This window comes from Equus caballus, chromosome 5 (genome assembly GCF_041296265.1).
Source record: "Equus caballus isolate H_3958 breed thoroughbred chromosome 5, TB-T2T, whole genome shotgun sequence".
NCBI classification, from domain to species: Eukaryota; Metazoa; Chordata; class Mammalia; order Perissodactyla; family Equidae; genus Equus; species Equus caballus.
Window position 1 is genome coordinate 80,510,262 of NC_091688.1, and position 11,692 is coordinate 80,521,953.

Sequence of the window (11,692 nt, forward strand, 5' to 3'; positions counted from 1 at the left end):
AGCAACACTGTGCTCTGTCTTCATTTCTTCTTTCCCTCTAAAGTCGAAAGGACACAGCTCTGCTTTCCTGAGGGTTATGAGGCAATTCTTAGTTAACTTCCAGGTTCCCCAACCAACACCGGAATGAGAAGTCTCACAGCTAAGCCAGTCCACAAGGCCCACTGGCATCACCTAGAGAGATGCTCTGAACACTGCCCACCTGGTTGGTGTGGAAAAGGGGATGAGGGAGCAAGGAAAAGCCCTGTGTGCCCCTCAAGTCTCCCCAGTACACATAACCAGCAAACAGAATATGAAACAGTCAACGCAAGAAATTTGAGGTGAAATTATACCTGTTTACAGATCAGGAAAGGATCAGGAGGGTGACAAAGAACAGTAAAAGCTGAGTGAAAGGAATTGCCCACTTTGTGATTTTTAAAGACTTTATTTTTCCTTTTTCTCCCAAATCCCCCCAGTACCTAGTTGCGTGTTTTTAGTTGCGGCTCCTTCCAGTTGCGGCATGCAGGATGCCGCCTCAGCATGGCCTGACGAGCGGTGCCATGTCCGCTCCCAGGACTCTATCTGGCAAAATCCTGGGCCGCCGAAGCAGAGTGCACGCACTTAACCACTAGGCCACGGGCCGGCCCCTCAACAATTATTTTAGAAGGCAGGTTCACAACCATGCTTGCATGTTGTGTACTAGAAAGTCAGCAGCTTGGCCATGTCTAAAATTCTTTCCCTACTTTCTCAGACTTAAGTCTACAGCCTGCCCCGCCGACGCTGTCTTCTCACCTGTTAGCCTGGTCTCAAATAGCCCTCACAGAATGTATTTCTTAAGGAAACACTTGAGTGATGAAGTAGGGGTTAGGGGCAGACAATGGTACGAGAAGGAAAATAGAGGAGATATCTCTCCAAGAATGCAGGAAATAGCTTAAGGAAGCTCAGAAGAGCTGACAAGAAATGTCAGGTGTGGGGCTGGCCCCATGGCCAAGTGGTTAAGTTTGGGCGCTCCTCTTCGGCAGCACCAGGGTTTAGCCGGTTCAGATCCTGGGCGAGGACATGGCACTGCTCGTCAGGCCACGCTGAGGTGGTGTCCCACGTGCCACAACTAGAAGGACCCACGACTAAAATATACCACTACGGACTGGGGGCATTTGGGGAGAAAAAAAAAGTGACCCTGTTCACTTCTCCTAACTAATCACATACTTTAAATACTAATAACTTCATTGTTTCTACCAACGCTTATGTCAGTAAGCAAACTCCTTATTAATTCAGGAAAGAATACTTCCTGTGCCAAATCACCAACTCTTAAGGTCATGATTTCAGATCAGGGCAATTCACGTGCTCATTAATGACCCCATGGGTTTAATAAGAGGCAGCTTAGAAACACACACAGCACAATGCTTAGTCTGAAATACTTTAAAGTAAATTACCACAAGGATAAAACAGTAATTTGTTCCTTATTTCCCCAGCAGGGTACAACGTTGGATGCTGCAACTAAGGCAAATGCCCTGGTTTCTCTCTAAAGCAAGGAGACTAGTCCAATCCCTCATTCCAAGCTGCTTTTCTTATATGAGCTACCTTCATAGAATAACTCAGCTGTGCACAGTGGAACACTAATGCATGACAGACTTTGTATATTGTCATTGCTTATTAAACACTTTTCTAACAAATAAATGACTAATGGATTGCAATACTCAATACCTAAAAGAAAATGTTTTTTGAATAAGTGATTTTCTTTTTCAAATGGAAATTACTTTCTTGTTGTGTATATGTTTTTCTACAATTAAAAAATAATTCATAGCACTGAAAGAATTTACAATACTCAAAAAAGTGTAAAAATAAAAAAATAATCTCTAATCCCATCAATTAGTGAGAAATAATGTTAATTTTGGAGTATATAGGCATCCAGGCTTTTCCATACTAAGTGCTGACATAAGTTTTTCAGAAATAGAATAGTTTTATACATACCATATATTATTCTCCACCAACATTTCCAAATTTATCTATGGATAATAACTTTAGTTCATGTGGAAAGGGGTTTTGAGAGTAAGCAGTAAATTCAATTGTTTCATATTGTTGGTGAACTAAAAGTTTTACCAACAAAGAGCATCCTCTCCATACAATGTAGAAAAGAAGGAAACTATTTTATCATTGAGTAAACGGAACCAGGGACAGGTATCTAGGTAGACGGAAAGTGCCTAGAAAGTCAGGATGAAATTTCTCACTGTTTATATATCCAAGCAGATAAGATGTTTTTGCACTGTCTTTAGCCAGTATATAACATGCTTCCTTGGCTTAATGGTATCCTGTTTTCCCATAAGAGGACTTGACAGCAAAATTTGCTGTTACATTCGAAAATGTTTATGCCTTCCTTCATATAGTTCACCCCAGGCTCACTTGAAAATTGAGGTAGCTGTTGTTTGCTTAATCGCCCTCATCTGAAAGAATAATCAAACTTCTCTCCTCTCTCTGAGAAGAAATGGTTACAGCAGGATAGAACCTAGGTTAACCAGTGCAGAGCATGCTCATTTTGGTTTTCTTTGTTTTGGGGAGAACACATTTATAACTATACACCCCAACTGGCTTGTCTATTCATGTAAAGACTTCTCCTAGAAGATTTCTTAAAAATTTATATATATATATATATATATATGTAATACAGGAAGAGTGATCAACTCAAAAGTATACAGTAGGTGAAATATCACAAAATGGATACAACCATGCTGTTCATTTTGCACTACCAATACATCAGAAGTTTTCTTGTGCCTCCTTCTAATCAATAACCCCTCCCTCTAGATCTAAGATGATCACTGTCTGGCTTTTAACATCAGAGATTAGATTTGCTTGTTTGTGAACTTCACATAAATGGAATCAAGCAGTATGTATTCTATTGTGCCCAGGTCCTTTCACTCAACGTTACAGTTGAGACATTCATCTACTTTATTGAGTATGAGCATAGTATGGTCATTTTCATTGCATTAGGCATTCCATTATACAAACATACCACGATTTACTTATCTGTTTTACTCTTGATTTACGTTTGGGTTATTTTCAGTTTGGAGGTATTATTTACCATTCTATATATCTCTCTGATACGCATGTGCATATATTTCTGATAGTAATGTACTTCGGAGTGAAATGACCAAGTCACAGAGTACTTATGTTAAACTTTAGTACATAATGCCAAACAGTTTTCCAAAGTTGTTGACTCCATTTTCTATTCCTGCATAACAAGCACTCCAATCCTATTGGTTTAAAACAACAATTATTTTATTTCTCAGAATCCTATGAGTTAGGTGGATTGTTTTGCTGGACTCACCTGGCTTCACTCATGTGGCTGTGTACTACTGGTGAATAGCTGGAGATAGAGCACATAAGATGGACTCATCCACATGTGGGGTCTTGGTAGGGATGGCTGGAAGACTAGGACCTCTTTCTTTACATGGGACTTTCATTTTCAGTGGTCTAGTCTAATCTTCTTATAGAGAGACTGGACTCCAAAAGGGCAAGTCTCCATGTAGGAGGACTTCTCAACGTTGTATCACATTTGCTGATGTATTATTGGCAAGTCACATGGCCAAACCTATAGTTAAGTGGAAGGGACTACACAAGGGCATAAACACTATGAGGCATAATTCTCCTGGTGCCATCAATATCAATATTAAAGTCTACTCTAGTAGATGTACTAATTTCCTCAGGAGCTATGTCTGAGAGTTCCAGTTGCTCCACATCTTGATCAACATTTGGAATTATTGGTATTGTTAATTTAAGACATTTTGGCAGGTGTGCACTATAACATCATAGTGATATTAACTTGTAATTTATGAACTTAACCCCTTTTCTAATTTTTATGATGATTTGAATATCTTCTTTTTGAAGTGCCTAAGTCTCTTATCCATTTTTCTATTGAGTACCTGTCTTTAAAGAAGTTATTCATATATTCTGTATATCGATCATTTATCCTTATATATGTCTTCCCACATATGTGGCTTGCCTTTTTCCTCTAATCATAATGTCTTTTGATAAACAAAATATCTTAATTTTTTTATCATCAAATTTGTCAATCACTACAATTATGTTTAGTGCCTGTATCTTAAAAAATCTTTCCCTATCCTCAAGCATTTGAAAATATTCTTCCATATTATTTTCTAGAGGCTGTATTGTTTTGCCTTTCATATTTCATTCTATTATCCTCCCGGAATTGATTTTTATGTATGGTATGAGGTACGAGTGATTTCATTGCTTTACCTTATGGATATCCAATTGACCCAAGACCATTTATTTCAAAGATCATCATTTCTGACTGCAACAACTTAAAATGATCCCTGGCTGGCCCTCCTGCTCCCAGATTTGGGAATAATGCTGAATTTAACTATAAGTCTGGAATAATATTTAAAATGGGCATCCACCATAGCTTGAGTATTATTTGTTCAGTCCATAGTCACCCTTCTTATTCCCACTGACTTTACTCTACTCACTTAGTAGTTTATACATAATTCTCTCTTCAACTAAAGAGTAGTTTCCATTTAAGGTAAAGATCATTTTTATTCATATTTATAATACATTGTATTTATTTCTATCTATATTCCCAGATGGAAACTCAAGGATGGAGAATGGAATAAAGTGCAAAGAAAGAAAGAAATATGTATGGAAATATAAATTAAAAAACTAAGTGAACATCCACTATTTAAAACAATAATAATATAGCTGACAGTTTAAAATGTCTAGGGAATTATAAATTAATGAGCAGGATAACAAGAACATATAAGTTGAGAGAGGGTTAAATGAAGCAAAGTATCTCAGAACCCTGCATCCTCTCATAGGAGGATAAATGTAAAGATCAATTTTGTAAGTCCGAAGCATAAACAATACAATTCTCACAGTAACCACTAAATGAATTGAACTAGAGTGAATAACTTCCAGACAAGGGATGAAGGAAGTGGGTAGAATGATTAAAAAATAGTAAGTCCAAAAGGAGGGGCCAAAGGGGAAAAGATGAAACAGAATAGAGAGAACAAATACAAATCACATAGAATACAATAGATTTAAACCCAAAATTAAATTCACTATAAATGTTCTAAATCTGCAATATCCAATACGGCAGCGACTAGCCATATCTGGCCATTGAACACTTGAAATGTGACTAGTCAAATTACTAAGTGCTGTTAGGTGCGGAATATGCCTCAGATTTTGCAGACTTAGTAAAACAAAAAAGAGTATAAAATGTCTCATTAGTAGGTTTTTACGTTCATTATATGTTGAAGTAATAATATTCTAGAACTTACTGAGTTAAATAAAATATGTTATTTGTCTGTTTCACCTGACTCTTTTTATTCTTTTAATGTAGCTACTTGAAAATTTAAAATTATACGTGTGCCTTTTGTTATATCTCTACTGTACAGTGTTGGTCTAAACGCTCCAGAAAATACCAACATTGTTTGGATAAAAAAAAGTAAAACCAGGGGCCAGCCCAGTGGCATAGCAGTTAAGTTCGCACACTCTGCTTCAGCTGCTGGCGGTTCGCAGGTTCAGATCCCAGCTGTGGACCTACACACCACTCCTCAAGCCATGCTGTGACTGCATCCCATATACAAACTAGAGGCAGATTGGCACAGATGTTTGCTCAGGGTCAATCTTCTTCACTGAAAAAAAAGTAAAACCAAAGTCTATGCTGTAGAAAAATGAAAGAATAGAAAAAGTTGTATTATATCAATACTAAACAAATGAAAGCTGGAATTGCTATAATTAATATCAGACAAACCAGCCTTTAAGGCCAAAAGGATTTCTAGAGATAAAGATAGTCATTTCATAATAATAGATCCTTCAATTTGTCCAAAGTATTCAAAATATTTAAATATATATATATCTCCAATAATATGAATTCAAATTTATATAAAGCAAAAGCTGAGAAATAGAGGGGAAATCTACAATCATAGCTGGAGATTTTACCGTAATTTTCTCAGTCATTGCTAGAACAAGAAAACAAAATATGATAAAACTAAAAAAAAATTGGAAGCAACTAAATTGACCTAGAGAATATCCATAGAGCATTTCACCCAACAATTGCAGGGTGTATAACCCTTTAAAGTGCACAAAGAATATTTTTAACAAGTGACTATACGATAAAATAAGTAAAATAAGTCTTATTCAAAAGGGGGAAGTCAAACAAAGTATGTTCTCTGATCAGATGAAATAATGTTAGAAATCAAGGTAATTAGAAAATCTACCATGCATGTGAAAATTAAGAAATATATTTCTAAATAACCTATGGTTCAAGTAAGAAATCATAATAGAAATAGAAAATCTTTTGAAGTGAATGAAAATGAAAATACTACATTTTGAAAGGTACAGGATGCAATTAAAGCAACATTTACAGAAAAACGTAGAGTGATAAATGCATTTATTAGAAAAAAAGATAGGAAATTAACATAATAAACAACCATCTCTCCCTTTCTCTCTCTCTCTTTTTGTCTCTCTCTCTCTTACACACACACATACCCTTCCTCTGACTTCTTTCTTTTTCCCTCTCTTCTTTTACAGACAGTGTGGAGTGGAGAAATATGCAGTTTTGATCAAAAGGATTTTAACGTTTGAATCTCACTTAGTGATTTGCTGGCTTTGTGTAGCTCTGTTGATTTAGGTGGCATATTTCTTAGCCTGTCTCGGACTCTTTTTCCTCCTTGGACAATGGGGATAATAAGTACCCCTTATGGTAAAGCATTATTACCAGTCTTAAATTAGATATGTAAAGAGTTTGGCCTAGAAAGGAGTCAGTAAATAGGAAACATTATTATTATTATTGTTCACTCAAATGCAAAGGTATTATGTGAAGTGGTTGATTGCATGGGTCCTAGAGCAAGACTTTTAGGGTTCACATCTTAGTAGCTTGTGATTTTAACAAGTTATTAAAATCTCTCTGTAACATTGTGGTAAAATTATTTATGGTATGATAAAATAATCTACATAGAGAAGTTGCCACTGAATCTGAATCAAGTGTGCAAAAAAGGGAAGCTATCATCATTATTATTTACTATTATTTCCCAGCTACTAAGTGCCTGTACCTGGGTTAGCTGCTGAGAATTCAAAAATGTGTAAGACATGGTCATTCCCTCAGAAAAGTGAGTTCTCGCTAACCAAATTTGAGTAACCAAGTCCATTGTGAATGAATCTAATATCCAAGGCAATTGATCCTAGAAAAATATTATATAAGATTTTCTCATCCTTATGCTTTTTGAACTGTCCCACACACGTGAAATAAATGACATTACTTTAACTGATCCAATGAACCTTTCATTTTTATTGAAAGCAGTCTCTAAGATGTCTTCTAATAATAGAATTGGAAGAGTCTAGTTGAGAAACCGTGTCAAACCGTCTCACTAGCACAGCTCTCAGCTTTTCCTTTGCTGAGTGACTGCCTTGGACTCAGTGCTTTACAGTTTCATTTTTAGTCTATTTCTTTGCAGAGGTTGCCTGTTAGATTTGATTTCTAATCTTTGGGTCTTTGAAGAAAATCTGCAAAGTTCCAGCACATTGAACGGGTAAAGGAAAAGCCCAAATTGCCAGTGAGAGAGAAACCAAGAGAAACCAGCGCAGCTGAACTCAGAAGCAAAGGGAAGAGGATAAGCACTTCTAACTTGGTCTACGAAGCTGCTGTCTGTTCCCCTCTGAAGGATCTCTGCTTCCAGGAAGATTGAGTTAGGTTGGGAGGGGATTTCTATGGGTCAGTTAATTTTCTCTAAAATGACCATGGCAAGATAGGCTGCAGCTGTGCCTGATCTGCGGCACGTGGTCAGATGAAATTCTCATGTTATCAGGCGGCAGGGCGTCCCTTCAGTGCCCACCAACCAGCTGTGTATTGAATGTGGTTGCAGTAGAGGGGGAGCCTAAACTGAGAGTCTGGAACGTTTTAAGACTCTTATTTCTTTCTTGACATTTTCTTACGTTACCTTTATCTCTGATAAAACCTGCTTGATAAAGCTCATACTCCATTTCTGTCTTTATTGCAAACTTTTAGAGTACCAGATAAATAGAAGTCAGGAGACTTGGGGTCTGCGAAAAGAGGCAAAAAGTTATTGTAATTTGGAAGCTTATAAAATCTTTATGCAGCCACTTTTTCTGAGTCAGTCATTGGTTGCTTCACATTTCATCGTGTTATGCCTCGTGATAAAAAATCGAACAATTATTCGCTTGCCAGGAGTCCCGGTGGGCCTTTTTTGGAAGAGGAAATGGGTCCTGATCATAGGATGAACAAGAAGGCTTTGTTTCTTTTCCATCTTCGCCTGAAGAAATGGGAAGCTAGATAGGAGGCAAGACTGGCATCCCGTTAGATATAAGCCCTCAGCAAGAGTGAGTCAAAGTAATTGACTACAGTGGAAGCAAACCATTCTTTCTTATAGGATAAGAATGAAAAATGGCATGCCTGTGGTCTGTATGTGTTTGTAATTCAAAAAGCTCACAAGTGCTATCACTTCAAGTTACAAGGATTGAGGCATTGAAGTAAAAAACATAAAGTTAAGGCATTACTAAAGGGAGACTTTTCACTCCTTTTAACTTTATAAAATTACCCACCCAAGTCCTGGTTAAAGAGGTCATGCCTAAAATTGTGTGAATAAAAACTCTACATAGAGCAGAGTCCAAAGAAAAGAGAAGCTTTGATTTATAAGATAATGTTTCAGAACTGTAACTTCATTATCTGAAATAAGTAAAAGCAATATGCAAGCTGATATATGTGGAGACAGTAAAGAATCAATCTTAAAACACAGGGAGGTCAAAATCTGGTAACATAATTGAGTAAAAAATCAACAAAGTAAGAGTCAGACTTGAGCTATCAGTCTTGGGTGAGAAACAAGTGAATGAAGATACAGAGCAAAGATTAGGAACCAGCAAGTGGGTAAACAGGATGGGCAGTGGCAGCTGGGAACTTCCTGCACAGTGAGAGGGGAAAGCACCCCTGGGGAGCCTGAGTTCCTCACTCTAACCCAGACCCTGCCCAGGAACAGATGCGGGAGAAACCAGGTTCAATGCTGGGCTAGAATGGTGTGTATGTTTCAAAGTACGCAGATATGTTTGACACAACATTATCCAGATGGAGGTTGCCTATTGCTACATAACTGAGCTCATTCCAAAGTCTAAAGGAGAAGGTGAAAAGCTTCCAAAAGAAATTTGGTAATGAAGTCAGAAGATGTAAGACACAAGGGAAAAATCTCCATTTTCTGGAAAATGAGATACAAGATGAGCTGGTGGGAATGCAACCTGGCATACCCTTCTGGAAAGGAATTTGGCAATATATAACAAAAGTATATGCTCTTATCTTTTGACCCAGCAATTCCACTTCTAGGAATCTATTCTGAAGAAACAGCTGCAACAATATGAAAATGAATATGCACAGTGTTAGCAGGGTTATTCATTGCCACATACTTTGCAACTGAAGAAATATTGGAAGCAATCTAAATGCTCCTACACATAGGAAAATAGTTGAATAAACTACGGTAAATGCACATAACAGAGCAAGCATCTGTCAAAAAGCAGGAGAAAGCCCGCTATGAACTGATATGGAGTGATTTCCATATACCTAGACCATGTGATCTTTCATGTTAGAAAATGTGAATAAGAAGATATACATATATCTGCTCATTTGTGAAAAGGATAACTAGGAAGCATAAATCAGAAACTAGCGAGCCTGGGTACTTATAGAAAATAGGTGATAATGGAGTAGTAAAAATAGAAAGAAAGGTGGAATGGGAATGGAGCGGTAAAATGGAGAAGCGACATTTCTCTGAGCAGTTTTTTGGAAAGGGCTGACTCTTAGAGACATGAAGTGTTTCATATACTCGGAAAATAAATACACACTTAAAATCAACCAAGATGTGGCAGAGACCAAAATGAAACAAACAGTGACAAGTGAACCTAACTGTATCACAAATGAATAATTTAACCACACTGGAGAGGATAAGAAAGGAAAGAACTAAGCAACATTGAATGCAGTGTTCTGGTTGAATACATAAGGAAGAACTGTGCACTAACATTGCATTCTAGTGAGTAAATTTATTTATCACAGAATATGAATTAGAAATGTGGAACTACTTTATGAGCATACTGGAACTGAGCAAATAAGTCAGTTTGTTATAGATAATGATAGCCAGGGCTCTCATAATCAGAGTAAGGAGTTAAAGAAAGGGGGAGCTTGAATAAACCCTGTTATGTTAGATTAGAACTGGAAATACCAAAAGGCAATCAAGGTTTCTACAGCAGTGGATAGATAGAGAAATAAATATAGATGTGTGTACGTATGTGCTAGTATACACACTTAAATTTCCTAATTTTGCCCCCTAAGAAGGCCTAGGAGGAATGCTCACACCTAGCGTGATATCTTCGCATCTAAGTACTGTTATAAAAAGAGGAGAATCATGGCTTCTTGGAGAAATGGTTGATTCTAGAGCTGAATCAGGAAAAACACAAGATGGACCTGGAATACCTTGTGGTGCCAGAAAGCAAGGAAGCACTCAGAATATGATGGGAGCATGCCAAAAGACCCAAGAGCCGGCCTGAAGGAGCTCTTAATAAACAAATCCGGGACAAATTAAGCGGCAAAACAAATAATGATAATAAAGTATTCAACCCCATAGAATCAAATAAATATTTAGGAGTCCATACTGACACAACTGAATAATTAAAAGAGTAAATAAACAAATGGAGAAGGGACAGCTCTTACTCACTTGCTTACAGTAGAACTTCAATTAATAAATGTGGAAGGAATGGTCAAAATACAGAATCACCCACAGGCAAACACCACAGTAACCACTGTTACAAGCAAGAATCACCATCAGTGGATGCCAAAATTAGTGTTAAAAGTGATGTGAAACTATGATGAGACAATGTTTGCACAGTCTCAGAAAATCTCCCCAAATGGTACTTTTTAATTACAAAGAGCTAAATACTAACCTTACGTGGAGAAATCTGGCAGACACCACCGGAACCCATTGATCAGAGTGAACGTCACAGCATCAGAGTAGGTGCCTCCTGAAGCCCTCGATCCGATGCGCTGAGACCGGCAGAACATCACTCCTACGGCGTTCTTGGCAGGAATGCATAACCTCACTCTACGCGTGAGGAACCGTAAGAAAAACCAAAATTGAGGGATATTCTACAAAATGGCAGTCCAGGACTCTTCTAAAATGTCCAGATCCTGAAAGACAAAGTAAAAATGAGGATCTATCAATGAAATGCAATGAGAGACCCTGGACCGGATCGTGGATCAGAAAAGGACATGAGTGGGAAAACTGGTGAAATGCAAAAAAGGCATGCAGATTAGCTAATGGTATGGTATCAATGTTAAAATCCTGTTTCAGTAATTGTTCTATGGTTACTTAAGATCTTAACATTAGGGGAAGCTGGGGAACTGGCTATATGGAAACTCTTCATATCCGTTGCACAACTTTTCTGTAACTGTTTCTAAATAAAGACATTTTAAAAGAGAACCAGTGAAATAATCTATAGGACAGCCATAAAGAGGTCACAGGACTTTTTGAAACATACAGGAGACAAAGTGCAAGGACAGAAAACAAAATTCACTCAGTGTGAATCTTTCCCTGCAAAAAATAAAGAGAGAGAGAGAGAGAGAAGCTTCTTTGAAGCACATGCACTGAGCCTACAGTATCTGTTGCAGTCATCTACCAACTTCCCTGTAGACATACTCTTCATTTGTTAAAAATTT

General features: G+C 37.5%; 1 protein-coding gene and 1 long non-coding RNA gene across 5 annotated transcripts in view; one reads left to right on the forward strand and one right to left on the reverse strand.

Moving 5' to 3' along the window:
- LOC100061885 (guanylate-binding protein 7) overlaps positions 1–1,691 on the forward strand; it is a 28,069-nt gene extending 26,378 nt beyond the window's left edge. For 2 of the 4 annotated variants that reach the window (XM_070267324.1, XM_023641702.2), the window contains exon 12: positions 1,449–1,691. In XM_070267324.1, coding sequence (XP_070123425.1) covers positions 1,449–1,502 — 54 coding nt within the window. In that variant the 3' untranslated portion in view covers positions 1,503–1,691. The remainder of the gene's footprint in view (positions 1–1,448) is intronic. The other 2 variants (XM_023641703.2, XM_023641705.2) reach the window with 1 other exon arrangement.
- Positions 1,692–4,495: 2,804 nt separating this feature from the next.
- On the reverse strand, positions 4,496–11,361 carry LOC138924129 (uncharacterized). Its single transcript, XR_011438823.1, has 2 exons — positions 10,921–11,361; positions 4,496–5,621 (listed from the first exon to the last, which is right to left on the reverse strand). It is a non-coding gene; the product is annotated as an uncharacterized lncRNA (long non-coding RNA).
- Between the last annotated feature and the right edge of the window lie 331 nt (positions 11,362–11,692).